This window comes from Callorhinchus milii, unplaced genomic scaffold, assembly GCF_018977255.1.
Source record: "Callorhinchus milii isolate IMCB2004 unplaced genomic scaffold, IMCB_Cmil_1.0 Scaffold16, whole genome shotgun sequence".
Lineage (NCBI taxonomy): Eukaryota > Metazoa > Chordata > Chondrichthyes > Chimaeriformes > Callorhinchidae > Callorhinchus > Callorhinchus milii.
Window position 1 is genome coordinate 11,623,703 of NW_024704757.1, and position 19,700 is coordinate 11,643,402.

At 38.1% G+C, this 19,700-nt stretch overlaps 1 protein-coding gene across 1 annotated transcript in view; it reads right to left on the reverse strand.

Moving 5' to 3' along the window:
* snx29 (sorting nexin 29) overlaps positions 1-19,700 on the reverse strand; it is a 135,306-nt gene that overhangs the window by 17,014 nt on the left and 98,592 nt on the right. Inside the window, exons 19-20 of the mRNA XM_007893700.2 lie at positions 8,430-8,570; positions 4,481-4,620 (exon numbers count right to left, since the gene is read on the reverse strand). Coding sequence (XP_007891891.1) covers positions 4,481-4,620; positions 8,430-8,570 — 281 coding nt within the window. The remainder of the gene's footprint in view (positions 1-4,480; positions 4,621-8,429; positions 8,571-19,700) is intronic.

Sequence of the window (19,700 nt, forward strand, 5' to 3'; positions counted from 1 at the left end):
ATGAATGTGACTGGAGATGTACTAAATGTATGAAGAGAAAGTCTCCATGTAGTTAATGCTCAGAGGTATTATTTATTTATGCAGTACACATACTTTCCATTTCACTATGGCACCTGCTTAATGCTTTCTTGGCAACAATCTTTTGCACAAGGCTATTATTCTTTCACTTTACGTAAAGGTTGCAAAAGGACATGGGCATGAACTCTGTTTGCTCTGTAATTCCAAGAACTGTTAATATATGTAATTCATTGTAAAATCCAATCAAGGTGCTAAGTTTTAATCTACTGAAGGAATCATTATTTCTAGCTTATTTTTATCCTGAGTTACCACCTACCTACTTGCTGTAAATTGTTGGTGCTTATGAAGAAAGCAATGATTATTTACAAACATTCCTGTTAACGTATTGACTTTAACTTGTACCTATCCCAAATCCCAACACGAAAATATCTGTAGTTCAATTGATTGTAATTGTCATATTAGATTGCTTTAAAATTAGTTTAAATATTAATGGAAATCTATAGCGATTTATAGATAGAGATATAGCTAGTGATATAAATAGATAGATATAAATCCATACAGACATCGACAGACAGACACAGTGATAGATACCTAAAGGCATAGAATGTAAAGTACAATGTTATTTTATGCATACTACTATTAATTAGCCTACTCACTGAGGAGGATTTTAACTTCAGGGAGCATAAATATACAGTATCTTCTGCTCCGTGTCTCTTGACAGCAGTTAGCATTACAGGGTCATTCATCATGCATGCCTGTGGCAAATTTACGATATCCTATAATTTAAATGGTGATGATCCCCAAACCTACTAATATCATTTAAATAACCATACTGCTTTGAGGCTCCACAATACAGTACACTGGTAACTATATGACTACATATTCAAAGTTTTTGACAGGCTTTTGGTTACTAGCTATCATTCAACATAAAGTACTGTTTCAATGGGGATGAATTTGGCAGCAGCCAAAGATTAACTGTCAAGGAACGTTTTCTGATAGTATTATGGGAAACATCCAGCTCACTGAACTGTGCAAACGTGAAATGGATAGCCCTCTAAAAAAATGTTCAAAATTACTCCACCCTAAAGGGGGATGGTGGAAGGTGCAATTACCCTCTCGATCTATCTGTATAAAAACTGATTCGAGACAGATTTCAACCCAGACTGTTTAACAGAATCAAGATGAAGGTACCTCAGAGAAGCTGGACTGTGGGCTGAATGCAACAAGCTCAACAAATTGAGCAATTCCTTTTCTTAACCTTTTCTTTTTACATGTCGTTTTTTGTGTCAGTTTATTGCAATTTTTGCTTTAGTAACAGCTATACAAAGCAAATCACGCAACCATAATTTGATCAGCGTTTGAAATACAACATTCTGGCTAGCTGAATGTAATACTTTTATGAGCTCTTGTGAGCAGTTTAAACCCTACACTGTGTGTGTAACAACTAAAGGTTTTCCACTACTATCATTTTTGAAAGCTGTACAGACCAGGGAAACTATCCGGTGACTAAAACAGTGCTTGGAAACTATCATGAAACATCACTATGAAATAGCCACGTCTCACAAATAGCTATGTTTTCTTGAGGGTGGTTAGCCAGAATATCAGAAAATCCCTTCTCTTTGTGAATAGTGTCATGGGTGTCATGGTGTTCATCTGAACAGACAGGACATGACATCAATTTAATATCTCATCTGAAGAATGATATTTTAACAATGCAGCGCTCCCCAGGATTGCACTGGAGTGTCAGCCTGGACTGTGAGCTCAAAGTCCGGATGTAGGGCTTCAGCACATAACCTGCTGATCGGAGGGGAGACACACCACTGAAATAAGCAACTATCGATTCCATGAAAAAACACTACAATTTACAGTAAATCCTGTGAAGCTCTTTGAGACATCTTCCTGATGTGAAAGGCGCTATGTCAAATGCAAGGATTATTTTGTTTAAATTATTAGAAATATCCTACAATAGACTGCCTCACATTTTAACAACGTTACTGCTTCAGTTATTCAGAGAATATTTTGCCTGAATTGTGCACATTTTTCTGCAGATTTGAGGAGATATGTTGTATGCTTTTAAACACAACATTCTGAATAGCAGGTTTCAACATAAACATATTAAATATTAGACATATACATCTTCTCAGTTGGTGAAACATTCTGTTCCTGTAACCTGCTCTAACCTAGCTACAATTCAGAGCCAAGACTCCCTTGGCCACCAGATCACTAATTAACAAATTTATGCTTCAACTATTAAAAGGATATGAAAAGATTTCTTAATGAAAACATAAGCAACAGGATCCGTAAAAGAATTAATATAAGACTGGAAAAGCAGGTGGTGCAGTAGGACATCGTGCTGGTGGCACAGAAAGGAGGGATGAAGGTGTGATTTCCCTCATTAAGCTCTACTTATGTCTACCTGATGCTTCTCCATAGAAGGGGAAAAGAGTTGTTGCTGGGCTATTGTCACACACTTCTTGGCAAGCCACAGAAGCAGGGCGTGTGCTATAGAAAATGAATGTGAGGGGACGATCCTGACAATTGCAGAAAAAAGCTTAAAAAAAATCCTAGCCTTTGATACACTGCTTTTCACAGAGGAAGAAAGTGCCCCACAGGATATACTGTAAAATGTAGTGATTGTGCAGCCCGTAAACACAGGAGCCCATTTGCACACGGCACTGTACTGAAAACGGTCATAAAGTGAATGACCAATTTTATCTGGGGGATTTTTGGCCAAACTGCATAGTGCCATGGGATCTTTAACATATATCTGAACAGGCAGACAAGACCTCAGTATAAAGTCTCATCCGAAGGATGACAGCCTTCAAAATAGTCATGTTTAGAATGTAAAATAATTTCTTACGGATCTTCTTTTGATATCAGCTATTTGTCAAAGACTGGTTTAATATTTTTTACCAATTTATGGTGCATATTGGTAACAGAGTTATAGTCAAATGCAAGGATTAGTATTGTAATCCTAGTAGCTATTTCACTATTCCATTCTCTCTATAAAACTGGACCCCAGAATAGGAATGTGCAATGTCTGAAGATACCAACAACTGAATCAATTATGCATAAATGAGACAATGCTAACTAAACCTGCACAATAATCATCCCAGCATTTACCCACACTTATGGTGAATTTTATTGGCATGATACAGAATGTTACTGCCTTTTTAATGGTCTATTTGGAGTCCTGTAGCTCAGTGGTTAGAGCACTCGCCTTGCGAGCGAGACACCTAGGTTTATTTCCAGGCAGGGCAAAACTTTGGGCAAGTTTCCTTACTCCACACGCCTAATAGTAATCCCTCCAAAACAAAACAATAATAAATTGGTCATTTTCAATTCACGACTGTTTGTGGGACGCTGCTGTGCGCAATTGGCTGCCGCGTTTCGCCCACAAATATACGGTCAATTCACTTTACAGTCTATTCTGTGAAGCGCTTTGAGACGTCGAGAAGACTTGAAAAGCGCTATATCAAATGCAAGGATTATTATTATATTATCCATTCAGATGGGCAAAAGAGCATGGCCTGAAGCTATGGGCTTACTTTGTAAACTTGCAGCAGAAGCCATACTGTTTTGAAGTTAATTAGAAAGGAAAGCAGCAATCACAAGATCACAAAATCAATCTTTTTGGCAATATTTGTGAAAAGCCTCTCTTCGTACTTTACATCACCAAGTGGAAATGCTGCAGTGTGCAATCTTCTCTTGATTAGTAATACCAGGAAATAGAAATATACGTTTTTGCCTGTTTGATGGGAGTCCAAGGCTACAATTCAGTCATGGTTTTATAAACGATGAGCATCAGCAGAATCCTGAGAATGCATGCAGCCTGCAATCCCCCTCCTCCCCACTCCCACCAACATCTATTACTATATGAATCCACATTACTTTCTAAAATCGTTACGTAAGTGTAATGAGGAAACTGTTCTACTGCATTGGTTGAAAGTCGACTGGATGTCATGCAAGGGTATAAAAGGTCACTGTGATTTCTAAATTGCATAATATAGTTTTGCTACTCCTGAAAGGATATCCTGCGTGAAGGGTGCTATACAAATGCAGGTTGTTGTTAATGAAAGGATATAATCCTGGCTAGACCAGCCATCATGGCTACAGTCACTTCCCGTTTCTCCCTGGCGCAGCAAACTATGCCAGAGTTTGAAACAGATGATACTCTGTGCCACTGATGCTTCCAAAATAGCCTATATCGAAATAGCCTAAATCATGTAAAAATTAAACTTTGCTTTTGAAAATTGGGTGAATGACTCCAAACATCATGTGTACAAATCGAAAATCCAATCAAACCTTACGATGTACATGGTAGTATTGGGGAGAATGGATGATCAATGAATTTATACACTACAACTCAAAACCTACCATCATCTCCAACTACACTTTCTCTGAATAATGTGGACACATGTACTTTTAAAAACTGACCAACAGAAAAAGGTCACATACTTACACACAAAATGGCAGAAGCTGTACAAGGGTTTCTTTTTTGGGGTTGGCTGTAAATTGGGGAAGTGTTTGTATAATTTTGTTCATTATGTTTCTCAGGTACTCCTGCAGTTGTTTGCGCCGTTCCTCCACGAATTTTGCATCCTTAAAAACATAAAAATTAAACATAACTTTCTGGACACATGATTAACACAAGGTTGAAATGAACTTTACATTGCTACAATTAACTACACCCCAGCAACACCCCCGCCAGCCTTTGACGACACTACTATTTGCATTACTTCACATCTCCGGTTTTGTCTTGTTCCATAAGGAGAGAGATAAAGCACCTCTACGGTAACATTGAAATGTGAAAGAATTCTTCTGTATTTTCCTCAGGTTCTCTCATTACTTTTTAAATCTGGAGCTCCTTGCGCAACTTTCTGACAGATAGCTCTCTCGTCAAAGCAACATTGTGGAATAGGTTGCAGAAATAGTTGTGAGATTGAAGTGGTGTGATACATGTACAGTTGAAAGCTGATGATAATGTCAATACAGGACATTTTAAAGAATTCAAGGTTAGAATTAGAAAGGATATCAAAGCTAACAAAAGATCTATTGTGAAATTGCTGTTCCTGTATTTCCATTGGTATTTAAAAGGGTTTGTACACTTTTTTCTAACCAGATATCACAAATATTTCCAGGATTAAATTGTACTTTATTTAGTATTTTGGACTTAGATATTATCCACAATGGGTAGACCATACTGAAATTTTCTGCAATATTTGTAATATTCTATGATTCTATAAAGTTGCAAGGGTATGGGGAAAGAGCAGGGGAGTGGGACTGATTAGGTAGCTCTTCCAGCACAGGCTTGATGGGCCGAATGGCCTCCTTCTGGGCTGTAATATTCTATGATTCTATGAATTTAATTGAAGTGTCTGAGTTTGTCTCAGTTTATAGTGCTCTCGCCTTGCGTCAGAAGGTTGTGTGTTCAAAATCCAAACCAGGACTTATGCTGTTAAATTTTCCTCTGTTATATTTCTTTTCTCCAATAAAATAAGTTCAAATATATCATCTGGAAATGGCAATCACATTGAAACTTAATTTCAAAGAAATCATGTTAGATTGCTTTTCATTTCTGTTCTCATTTATACATTTTATAATCCATTACAATGAGAGGTGACATCATGCTGCTCTTCATTACAATTTCATTCGCACTCGGAAAGGAACCAAAACTTTTATCCTTTTTAACTACACCAATAAACTTTTCAAAATTTCTTCCCCATCCCCTAAAAATGTTTAAAAATTGATAAAGTATTAGATGATTTGATTCGGCTGCCAAAGCTCATTGCCAAGAATGTGATCACTTGGATGAGGTCCCACATGGCGTTTTTTTTGTCTGTACAACTTGATGAAGTCAATGCTTTGGGCTAAGAGTGGATGGGAGAAAGTTGGCAAGAAACAAATGTTGCAATCAAATATAAATTAGTGTGAACTCCAAAAAAGCTGTGCAACTCATAAGGACTAAGTTGTAATTTAAATTTAGACAGTGGTTCGGAGGTGACACGTAAAGCTGCTAATTATCACACCAACAATGTGATCTATCTAAAAGCTACACAGCATTAAGAGATTATTACAGGGCAAAGTTAATTAATTGCAATAATTGTCTTAAGAAAAAATAGGTCAAAGTTCTCTTTACCAGCAAAGAAGACAAAGACTTTGAGACAATGCTGAATTCAACAGCTATGTTTAAGATAGGCCTTTATCATTCCGCATCAAGACACCTACACTGTGATCTTTTTCAGTGAATAAGTTACAGACCAATATTTTAAATGTGGCATTGTCTAAAAAAATCTCCTGCCATAAGCTCTGATTTACGAGAATGTTTTTTCTTTTGTTTTACATGGACTGAAACCAAACGCTGGTACTTTGCCACAGTACCAAATATATTGTCTTTAGAACACTTGGAAAAGACAATGGTGTCCTTCTGTTCACTCATATTCAAAAAATTGAATTACGAGGCAGGAAGAAGATCATGATCACACATAAATCAAATACTGGAAATATCATCAGCCAAAAGCAACGTGGACTTGCAATGTGTTTTACTGGGCTGAAACGTTTCCAGAGTTACATTGAATTCTGAAAAAAATAAATGAGTGTAGCTCTAACAGTTCCACAAGTAATGTGGGGATTACATTGCATTAGTAAAGCTGAATGATACTAACAATTTCTGAAACCGTAGCTATTGAACTGGATAATTCATCTAAACGTCCTTCTTTGGGCAAAAAATTGATTTTTCCAATCTCTTTTGCAGAAGATGAGATGACTATCTGTTTATTCCTAAATGACAAATGAGCAGCAGCGAAAAGCCATAAAATGAAGTTTCTGAAAGCTTAAAAAGTGTTGGCTTTCTCTTTACGAGGCACACAATACCTGGAGTGCAATGGCACTTGATACCTTAGCTAAGTGTCTTCAGTACGTTTTTCTTTATCTAATCATTTTGTTTATCTGAAGCACAGACCCGGGGAAGGAAGAAAACTTGGAAATTGGGACAACCCAGCTATTCTTGAGTAAACTGTCTCTCGAGCAGGCTATCCACCTACCCTCATGGCCAGTTAATGATAAGTGGCCCATTTAGACACAGAATAGAGTAAATTGCAAAAAAAAAAGCTAAGGTTTTACAAACAGTTGAAACTTCTTGTTCAAACAAATTCTGAAAAGATACAATTCAATTTTAATAAATAGCATTAATCGAATATTGAACAGTGATTAGCCAAATCGTTGTGTGGTCATGTAGCTTTAATAGAATTCAGTAAACATAATTCAAAGCACGAATGTCCTCTGCTTCTGATGAATCTTGGAAGCAGAGAAGCAGCAGAATATGCGCTATTTGATTATATTAAGTGGTTGCCAGAGCTATTGGCCATCATTTGCTTCCTTGGCTTGTGTCCAAATTTCTACTAGGACAGCTTTAGAATTATATTGGTATAATTTAAAAACACTCTGTGACTATTGAACGCGCATTATAAACATAAGTTTTTTTTAAACTGGATGAGTGTTGTGATAAAAATATAAAGCAAAGTACAATAATAACTATTGGAGCAAATTTATACAGAACATGGAAAGCAGCTAGAATTAATTCCCTATAGGTTCAAACCTGCTCATTCAATATTTCCATCAGTCACTTGAGGGTCTGTTTGATAAACCTCATTTATACAAAGACATTTAAATACACTAAATGGAACTGTCCCATCTATGCTCACATTCACCGAACCAGTGTGAAATCTAGGCATCCGGTTCGACCCCCCGATGTCTTTCCTCCCCCACATCTGGGGCACCAATTGAAGAAATCTGAAGAGCTGAAGAGTTTTTGCTGGATTTCTGCTACAGTGTGTCTGTGCTGTCATATACATTTAATTAAGTCATTCCAATTGGAATCGTGGCAGTGTTGTAAAATAACTTTGAATTCAAAAACACCTCACTGGATGAAATAAGTCCTTTGAGGGAACTCTCCTCCAAGTAGCTTTAAAATGTTACCAAAATAATGTTGGCGCAGTCCTCGTTAGCCCAGGGAATATGTGGCACAGGAGTATCGAGATTGGAAAAAAAAAATAATTAGCAAAGTATTTTAGCATGGTAAATACTTAAAAGCAAAGTAGTGTCCTTTTAAATTGGATCGCCTATTTATTCTCGTTGGTAGCAGTACTCAATGCACACCAAACAAAAATCAATATGTTTTTCCAAAGCAGAAGTGGAAGTATGTACCAAAATTGATTTCGTACAAATAGCAATCTTTCTTTTTCATTCAGTAACGTATACATTCTGCAAAGGCGTTAAGTTTAATCCATCAGTTGACCTATAATGTGAATGTTTTATGGCAAGCAAACGCTAATGGTATTGCAAATGGAATATTCAGCACTGTTTCATTTTAATCAGAAAAGGTGTGAAGCTGTATAAGATTTGTTAGGTACCTTGTTTCCAATGGCTTTTTTTGGAGGGAAATTGAAGGCGCTTACTGAAGGAAACTTAGTCCGCAGTCTGTTATGCAATGTTCGGAATTCTGTATATCTCCTGTATACGTTCCATTCATCATCCTTGATCCTGATGTAGACCTACCATAACACAAGTTAAAGAGGGTAATACACATGTCAACACTCACATAAGAAGTAACATGACCATTTTCTGCTACCTAAGTATTAATGGTTTCAAAGAAATGAAAGCTCCCATTTTCAATCATGCAGAGCCATAGCATGAGGAGGCACTTGGGATTATTTATCACTGACAGCATTTGCAATTCCAAGCTGTTATCAAGGATAACAGTTTACACCCTGTTGACAATGACTTACAATCTTACTGAGGAATAATAAAAGCAATGCCCAAAGTAAAGTACAATTGCACTGCCTTCCACCAGATAAAATATTCTACCATGCTCACAGAAAAATAATGTTTATGTCCTTATGTTATGTTGTATGTTTTAAGACTTTCAAATCTATATTTTTATGTCTGATGCTAAGTGGAATATTACTACACTTATATTAGTAAGTCAAATGTCACATGCTAATGTTTCTTCACCAGCTAACATGCTGATTGTCCGGCGATAAGTTTACAAATGATCCTGCCTTGCTCACCTTGGGCTGTTTCCTCACATTGGGACAATTTCTACAGTGAAAGTCCCCAAACACATCGCACTATACAAAAAGATCACCGTCCAAAATAGCTTTTCCTCTCACCCTTTTTTTAATATTAATATTTTGTTTCAGGAATGTTTACAGTTATAAGAAGCTCCTCTGCTTTGGTTAAACACCTCAACCTGTGTCTTGGTGCTTACACAGGCAAAGCAGATATTTAGTGCATCATATATTCCTGACAACTGGAAGTTTTTATTTAAACCTGGTTCTCATGACAATTTTATCATTGACATTGAGGAGTGGGGAGAACGATGTTGTGTTAAATGTTTCCATTTCTGTTACTTAAATGAAATGGGGTGCATTTATTAGAACTTGCAGGATTCCTGTGAACATTTTATGCAAAGTGAAGTCGAGTGTTAATGCAATTGTTCAATTAATTAATCCTATTACAAACTGTCCATGAACTGGATTATTTGGGATTTTTTTTAAAAAAATTAAGTTGCCTTCAGCGTTTTTAGTGACTTCACTGCAGCAGATCCAATGGAAAACAAAGGGTGAATGAGTTGATAATCAGAGTGTTTTTTTTTGTCTGTCTATAATCTCATATTGAATTAAAGCAATTTTCCCCCCACTACATAAAGACAAGCTGACAACTAGCGTCTCCTTGCTCCTCAAGGTGAATACAAATTAAAAATGTCCACATGGCTTCTGAAGGATTAAGATCAGGTGCCATTCCAAACACATGGCTCATCCAAAGCCACACTTGATATCATACCAAGAATAGAACATACACCACTGCAAACATTAACCGCGAATACACTTAGATAGAAGAATTATTTATTCCAGGTTAAATCAATGATCTTATTTGTTGCAATATAGGCAAAATAAATGTGGAACTCTTATCATTACTATGTAAATTGTGTAAAATGTCAGACAGATTTATTTTTATAATATGAAATTCTAAATGCCAGGCACCAGTTCTAATTCGAGCACAGACCATTCAGTAACAGAGTAAAACACTTTTTATCCTAACTCCATGCTTTAATCAATTCTTGAAGACTGCCAAAATTACAAATTACTTTCTGAATGAATACATCTCAAAATCTCAAAGGTTAAGTTTTAATGGGCTGAAATAGTATTGCTGCAAACTCAACTACAATTACAAACAATGTCAAGCACTGTTACCAACTGTAAACGTGTGATAACTCACTACCGCATAAATCAGTTACAACACGAAGCTTCACTGATTTCCTAATACACCAAAGTCCCCATGATTGGGTTTGTTATTTTAATCCTTTGCTTTAATTTTCACAAAATGAAAGATCTGCGGTCTTCTTTGCTTTGTACAAGGTGTGTTTTGGGCACGTTAAACAAATGTATTTACTTTTAATGAACCTTTTGCCATTCACATATCTTCAGAATCTGGTATTTACTATCTCTGAACAAACAATAAATGGAAGAACAAATCATTTGTCCAGCAGCATAATTGTCTGAATCACGGACTCTCCCCTGAGGGTTTAAGTGCAGATGCTCTCCTGTAATGTGTCAGGTGTTGGTGATGGCACTTGGAGGCTGGTGAAGGTCATAGTAACACAAATTGATGGTAATCTTTGTCCAATCTCAATAGGTATTAAAACTGCCACATAAAAAATCCCGGTTATTTTTTGACTAGCGAGCGACAATAATTCAGAAAATTGCAACTCAGTGGTTAGAGCACTCGCCTTGCAAGCAAGAGACCTAAGTTCAATTCCCAGCAGGGTGAAACGATGGGCAAGTTTCCTTACTCCACACAGAGCCTAATAATAATCCCTCCAAAACTAAAAACAATAATTAAATTGGTCATTTTCAATCTACGACTGTTTGTGGGACATTGCTGTGCGCAATTGGCTGCCGCGTTCGCCCACAAATATACAGTCAATTCACTTTACAGTGTGTTCTGTGAAGCGCTTTGGGACATCCTCCCGACGTGAAAAGCGCTATATCAAATGCAAGGATTATTATTATTATTATAAGTAGAAACCCAGTTGTTAGTCGAAGTAGGGTGGGGAAGCAAGAGTGATCAAAAGCACGGTTGAAGAGGAGAGTCTTGAAATGGGTCTTGAAGGAGACAAGGGAGGGGGCGAGGCAGAGGGACTGCGGGATGGAGTTCCAGAGGATAGGGGCAGAGTGGCTGAAGGCCCGCCCACCAATGGTAGGGTGGGTGACGTGAAGCAGGCCGGAGCCCGCTGAGCGAAGGGAGCGGGCAGGATGGTTGGGGGTTAGGAGGTCACAGAGGTAGGGGTGAGCTTGAATTGTATCCTCTGTGTGATGGGAAGCCAGTGGAGTCGGGCGAGGATGGGGGTGATAGGGTCACGGATCCTGGTGGGGAAGAGGACACGGATGCAGAGTTCTGGATGATCTGCAGCCTACAGAGGGAGGAGTTGGGAGGCCGAGAAGCAAGGAGTTTGCATAGTCAAGCCTCGATGTTATGAATGCATTTATGAGGGTTTCGGCAGCCTGCAGCCAACCATGTAATCATGGTTTTGTTGAACTTTTGTTCAACTGAAGAAAGTTAGCTCTCTTCCAGCACTTGATGTCTGACAGACATTCTGTCAGGACAGCAATAGTCCTGGAGTTAAAGGTGGAGACAGAGAGGTACAGTTGGGTGTCATCCGCATACATGTGGAAGTTGACCCCATGTCTGCGGATGATGTCACCAAGAGGGAGCATATAGATATTGAAGAGGAGGGAACCAAGGACAGAGCCCTGAGAAATGCCGCACGAGAAGGTGCGGGGGCTAGAGGAGAATGGGTCCAGGGAGGGTTTTGTAAGGATAGGAGTGATGACGTCCGTTTTTAAAAGGGTAGGAATGGTGCCAGTGGACAAGGAGAGATTTAGGATGTCTGTGAGTAGAGGGGCAAGGAGGTGGAGCTGGGAAGTAAGGAGAGGGGTAGGGATGGGGTCGAGGGAGCAGGTGGTCGGTTTTACACGGGTTATAGTGGTGATGAAAGAGGAGTGGGAGACACGTTCGAAGGTGTGGAGAGAGGGATGGGTAGGGCCCGCGGTGAGAGGGGGAGATGGGGAGGGAGTAGAAGGGAAGAGGCAGCTGAGCGGATCCCTCAACTTTGGATTCAAGGAAGTCCAACATCGCCTCACAGTTGGCATTGGAGGTGAGGATGGGCAAGGCTAACCTGATAGAAACACTTGGTTTTCCATGCACTGTCTTCAGAACTAAAATACATCTTTGCAAAAGGCTAATTCCCATTTACTTTGCTGAAGTACTTGGCAAATGTAATGTTGAGACATTGTCTGGCCAAATAAAAAAATCTCTGTTCAAGTGAGAAAAGCACTCGTTTCCTCTTTTGAGAATATAAAGTAGGAAATGCTTAAATCCTGAAGTAATCAATAGCAATTCTGTCCAGAATTTTCTCTTCGATCTTCACTGGAATTTGAAGCAGAAATAACTGGCGACTGCACGATGCTAAAAAAAAATGGCAAGAAACAGCTTGCGACTGGACATGAATGTGGAATCCAGTCTGGGTACAACATACAAGTATATCGGTGGGAAGCAGGAAAATATAACACTTCTCACCAATGTCATTTTAAAAATGAACAAATTAATATTGCAGGTCTAACCGTGAGCATAATGGATTTATAGTGGTGGTGAATCACGTTTGAAGGCTTCAGGGTGATATCAATGGTGGGAAACATTCCTGAACAACAAAGTCAACTTATTAGCTGCTTCCTGAAAGTGCTGTTACAGAAGAATGTCGATACCAGCATAAATATTTTTTTTAGCTGTGTGCATGCACACAATGTGGTCCACGAGGTCCACAACTTGGCCCTTCAGCACAACTGTGATCCTGAAATACAAGGCGTTTATTAAGCTGCTTTTAACAGGTACCGTGTAGGTTACAAGCAGAGAGAGAGAGAGGAGAGTCAGAAAAAGAAAGAGGCTGAGTGAGAGAAAAAAAATCCATCCCTGAGAAAGTGAGAACAATAGAACAAGCCAGAGATAGAGATATACAGAAAGCTGGTCAGGAAGAAACAAAAGGTCAGAGATAGAAAGCCACTGAGAGAGAAAGAAAACCTCAGATAGAGGAAGGTGCTGGCAGAGCAAGGTGTCAAATTGACAGTGTAATTCCCGACGGAAGAAGTTTTTGCTTAGCATTGAAGACAATTTGTATTTTCAGTGATGATCCATTTTGAAACAACTTAAATGACTGAAATGTGGCTTAATTTCAAAGTATTACAACATACAGAATGTAACGCAGCATCAATGGTTCTTTAGAATGCATCTTCAGAATTCATAAAATAAAAATGAGTATGTTTATATCTCACGCTACCATCGAAACAAAGTTATTGAAATCATTAAAGTATACACTTGTGCATTAGAAGCCTCAATAAAATTATGAATTTTATCCTTTCAGTATCTGTATAAAATATAGGTAAGTTCCTGGACAGCACAGCAAAAATATTGTTAGTTACAATAAATATTTTGTCTCTCAAATACAGAACAGTATGTTGACAAGTGCTAATTTTGCACATAATTTTCTTCTGCATTTTTCTTTCACTGTCTTTCGTTCTATTTGCCACACTAACTGCTGAAAAGAAATTGCATAACTGCGGAATGTGAAAACGATACGTTTATTCCTTTTACTATGTTTTCTCATTTTCTTTCTCCCCAACTCTACATATGGAGAAAGCTATGAAAACACTCTAATTCATCATGAAACATTTTAATAGTTAATGGGCTATTACACCGAGATAATTCATTTTCAGATCTCCAGCAGTTTGAGGTGAGTTAAGTTGCGTTTATATTGTATATTTGGTGGGGATTTGCCGTAATTTTGTCAGAGATTTGCTGGCAAACATGAAATATAAATGGTGTTTCTGGTAGCATGGGTCATGCTGCATCCCCACGACAGACATTACCTACAAAACCTAGATCTGGAGTCACTGCAAATTGCTTCAACTGTATTAGTTCGGCCAAGTCAGAAGCTACAATTCTCAATGCGTGCAGTTCCTTGCATATCTGTAGTTGCGCTAAAAGTTCACATCATACACATACTTAAATTGAGGGGGCGAGGGAATTAAAAAAAATGCATTCTCCTCAAAAGATATGTTCTAGTGGAGAAATTAATATAATAAATGACAGACACCTGCGGGATCAAATACTGTAATCTCGTGGAGATGGTTAATTAATATCAGCAATTTCCTTGGTGTGGCACTGTGAACTTACTTTATGCTACATGTTTCCCCATTTGTGCCAATATAGTGCTCAAGTGAGTTATTCTATCACTTTATTGAGCCATGCATCTGTCACTTAGTTAAGTAGAGATGGAAAGCCACAAAGCTGCAATTATAATTACAGTTTCATGATCTGCAGGTCACCGAGAGACAAGGGTGCAATGTTTCACAACAGTCATTTTATACCAGGTCATTTCAGGTGAAGAAAATAACAAAATAAAGTATTTTGTAACTTAGATTTCCAGAGCAATCATGTAAGATCAAAGCATTTTACACACTGGTAAAATTATCTTTCACCCCAACTAATCAGATTTCAAATACTGTAAAGTACTTGCTTACTGTGAAAGCTGGATTTATACAATGCTGAAATTCTCATCTCCGTAATCAATGACCAGAGCATTACATTTATAGCAATGAAATTTAAATGTAATCCAATTGGAATATCCGAAAATTGCTTTTTCTAAGTATCTGTTAATTCTTTGATTCAAAAGCATATAGGAGCCTCTTTCAAACCTCAATACAATGAAGGCTTAATATTCAATTCATATGGATAATTTGTCACATGTGAAGATTTTTGGCCACTAAGATATTAATACTGTGGCTTTGCTCATGCCAGCGTATTCAGATGGAGCAGGAATTTGGGTTAATATGGCCTGTTCCACAGCGCGTTCAATTGGGCCAGAAAAACTTATGATTAAGGTAATTTTAGAATTCACCTCATGCAGGAAATCCCATTAGTGCAAAATGGCTAGCACTTGCAAACAGTGAATTATTTAGCCCAAACTGTGGGCACAAAACTGAGCGCTCAGAGTAAACCTATTAAAATGGAACAGAAATTCCATGGCACCTTTGAAGCAACAATTGTTGCTTTAACACCCAATGGCATTTTCAGCCATTGCTGTCTCACTCCTAGCTAAGTTAACGGAAAACAAAAGAAAAGCAGAATTAAGTTAAATCAACAGTCCCTCTCTTCCACTCCTCATGTAGTGCTGAAAGTTCACATTCTGTCTTATTAAATGAAAGTATTTTTGTTACTCTGCTCCTATAAATTGCTTTTTGGTTCACTGCAATTTTATTTGCACAAATAAAAACTCAAGGTTTGCAGAATATACATGGATGTCTGTTTACCAAATCAGAAATAGTTGTATTAAATCATGCGTTGTGTGGTCATAAAGCATGCGGTAAGACGTAGCAGCAAAGAATTTGAACTTGCTGCAGGCATTAATACAACAAACCTTCTACAATGATGTACAATGCTGATTTCAATAATCTGAGAATAAGTATATTACTTTTGGAATAATGTTGTTACTTACAAAATTTTAAAAACTGTGAAAAATTGTCAAAACAAAATAGGAGAAGGCAGACAATTTTCTGAAGGCAATATTATTAATCTTTCTCCAACCTAGATGGTGTCTTATCATAGTACAACAAGCTACCAGGATTGGCTACGCCATCAAAAACAGGTTAAATACACTATCAAAACTGAGCCAAGAGCCGTACTTAACAAGTAACAGCAAAGCAAATCCTCCAATTACATATTGGTGTTTAAGTGTTATGATTTATGAGCATCGTAAACAATTATAGGGAATATAAGTTACAGAGCCAATGTCCACCTTGGAAGACATCATTACTTTTTTTTCACATGCCTCCTCCATATGAAAATCAGTCCTTCTCTTCCACTCCTCTTCAAAGACAAGTTGGTGTCTTCATCTGAAGCAATAGCTAAGCAGGGATTACACAGCAAAAGTAACATTCACTTTCTTTAAGGCAGACTTCTATAATTCACAAAGTGCTATAACAGATCCCACAAGTCAAATACCATATTTTATTTGTCAGAATGTGGTATCAGGGTCACATTTAGAAAAGAAACTCCCCTCCAAGGAAAATATTACTACTGTAACACCAGTGACCTCTGAGTCGAGACATTGATCGGCATATATGTTTTCTTAGTAACGAAAGCTAATTGTTTAATCACTATTGTACAGAATCTAGAGTGAAGAATTGTTCAATGTGATTCATACTCCCGAAGCAAATTGTGTGTACCATGAATGTAATGTAAATAATTGTGTTGATGGGTTAGGACATCATTTTCCATGATTCAATGCAGCCGGTAAGTGGGGGAGTAATGGAGGATAGGTGAGCGGCCTTATGAGTTTGGAGGGTAATTAACTAGTGCAAATAAATCTGAGCTCTTTTGATAGGAAACTGAACGGGACTCAGGTGCATGTATGGCTTAGGCAAGTTATAAAGATAAGACTTATGCAAGTATTACTGTAGTATATTTGATAGTTCAACAACAACAACAAAATTACATTTATAGACCGCCTTCCTCGTCAGGAGGATGTCCCAAAGCGCTGGATTCATTGTGTGTCCTTCTTAAAATCAAAGTTGAAGTAAGAATATGCTAACCACGGATGAAGTACCAAAGGCATGAAGATGCATAAATTGCGCACGAACAAAATTTTCTATTTAAAAATAAGCGATCATTTAAATTTAATTTTAAGGTCTGAAACATTTCAATGCATCGTCATCTATACCTCATATACTTAGCTTTAATACACATTTTAAAAAATTGATTGTAGAGACAATTACTCTTGCAAACCCCAGTAGCAATCTTTTCAGGATAAGAATGTACAGGTATTCCCATTCAACACTACAGTGGCGTTACATCAGTGAAAACAGATTTAAATTGCACTGAACAAAGGCAAAAATGCTGGTCCCATTTTTTTCCTTTCAATGCTCTCTACGTTTTTACTTTCATTTTTGACAGGATTTCAATTTATCTTTGCGCGGTGCAATGCAGTTTCATCAGTACCCAAGAAAAATCTCTGGAAGCATTGCAAACACAGTCTGCTGATAAACGGCTATTATAGTAGTTTGGCTTGTTCATTGATTGGATCTAATAACTATCTGCACTCTTGATTCTGACTTATATACAGCATTGTTATCCATCAAAGCCTTGGAACAAATGCTTGGTGTATTCAATTACACTCTGTACTTCATTTTAAACTACTGTTGACTGCATTTACATTATACCAGTGTAATAGTCTTACCATTCAGAAGCTGTGAAAATATCAGATTTTTCAAGTTCAGAATGTGTTAATGTCATGAACAATGCGCACTTCACAAAAATAAAAACTGCAATGCCGGGGCATCTTTGGATGGCGTTTCAAATTGCTAGTTTGGTTCTGAGTCGTTAATCTGCATTCATGAACCGTGCATGTTAAAATGATCACATGGACGTTTTACCTGAAATTTGTGCTGTTTGATACTCACAACCGCATAGAACCAGAATTATTCACAAATGTGACTAGAGAAATAGTGTTGAATTAAATGATTTTAGGAGGTATCTGCTTTATCCAAGGAAAGGTAAACAAATTGCAAATATTTGTACTTTCACAAATAGAATTGTTTCTTTCAGTAAAGAAACAAAGTGCTCGTTTCAGAACTATTAAAATTTACTAAAATGTGTTATTGCAGTATTAAATATTTTGAATAATAGAGCTAGTGGTTTACAGTGACCAAGAATGGAAATGTTAGAAAAGGCATAAAATGCTAGAAAACAGTAAACAAACATAAAAAAGGTAGGAAAGAGAAAATAGAAAAAAATGACAAAATTGTGAGCAGCGGTTTTAAAAAAATGCAATTTAAAGATGTTGAGTTGTCCAGTTTTTTTACAGGATAGGCTTAATACTGTACTAAAGTAATAAAGCTACCTGAAGTTTGACTTGCTCGTTTGGTATTTTTTGGAATGTCTCCACTCACACCCTGAAAATTTACTGAACAGGTCGGCCCACAGAGCCAGCAATTTCCACAGACCTGCTGGCAGAGTAAGAGTTAAATCCTACAAGAAGTAAGATATTTAAAAGTATCATTATTCGGTGGACTTCTCAAAAACAAGAGCAAGATGAATAAAACATAATGAATCTACAGATACTCAATTTACGATGCACTAAAGTTTCTGGCTGTGATGAGTACTAATCTATTTGCCAACATCCTGCAAGCTTGATATAATTCTGTTTTGCCACACTGCGTGCTCACATTAAAATGAACTTACTTATGCAACAAAAATTAAACCCTGAATGTTACTTGTGACTCATTACTTATCTGTTGTTAAATCAGAACAATTCCTCATTGCAAGTGGTTACAAAATAAATAAACCTCCCCTAAAAATCTAATTTATTTGCTATGATGGATTTTTGTACATAATACACAAACGAAATTGTCTCTCAAGGCACTATATCCCAAGCCTAGTTGTAACAAAACTTGACACCTAAATCGCTAGATATACAATTTTCTCTTATATAATGAGTTTGCCATAGCACTGGCAAAATCTATAATCTGTGCAATGCCCAACGGTACTTCTGACCTATGATTGCATTGTCTTAAAATCTGTAGTTCTTCCACTTAACAATGTGCTCCAGGTTAGATATGTCAGTTGTTGTTAGACTTTGCTCATAGCATTTGTTTTTTGGGCATGGAACGGAAGCCACTATTAGACACTCCAGAGCTGGTATTATTACACTCCTGATGATAACAAACATTTCAATCATCCATCTAAAATAGTCATGTAAAATGATCAACAACAACAACAACAAAATGACATTTAAAATTACTTGAGGACGACCCAAAGCGCTGGACAGACAGAGTCATGGACCCGAGCTGAGGGTCAGGGTGGGGGAGGGCGGGGGGGCAAGCAGGGAGATCGAAAGCACAGTCGAAGAGGAGGTCTTGAGGTTGTTCTTGAAGGTGGCGAGGTGGAGGGACTGCGGGATGGAGTTCCAGAGGGTGGGGGCAGAGACGCGGAAGGCCCACCAGCCGATAGTGGGGTGAGGAAGGTGGGGGACGTTAAGCAGGCCAGTGCCTGCTGAGTGGAGGGAGCGTACATGGTGGTAGGAGGTCGGAAAGGTAGGGGTGAGCAAGACCATGGAGGGCTTTGAAGGTGAAGACCAGGATTTTGAACTGTATCCTCTGTGTGATGGGAAGCCAGTGGAGTCGGGTGAGGATGGGAGTGATAGGATCGCGGAGCCTAGTGCGGGAGAGGACACGGGCTGCAGAGTTCTGGATGATCTGCAGTCGATGGAGGCAGGAGTTGGGGAGGCCGACAAGCAATGAGTTTGCATAGTCGAGCCCCAATGTAATGAAAGCATGTATGAGGGTTTCGGCGGCCTGCGATGTGAGACAGTGTCAGTGCTGGGCGATGTTGTGGAGCTGGGGGAAGGCAGAGCGGGCCATGGGGTAGAAAGGAGAGTTGAGGGTCAAACAAGACCCCAAGGTTCCGGACTGGCTTACCAAGGTTGAGTGTGCAACCATGGATAATGATAATAATCCTTGCATTTGATATAGCGTTTTTCACGTCTTCTAGATGTCTCAAAGCGCTTCACA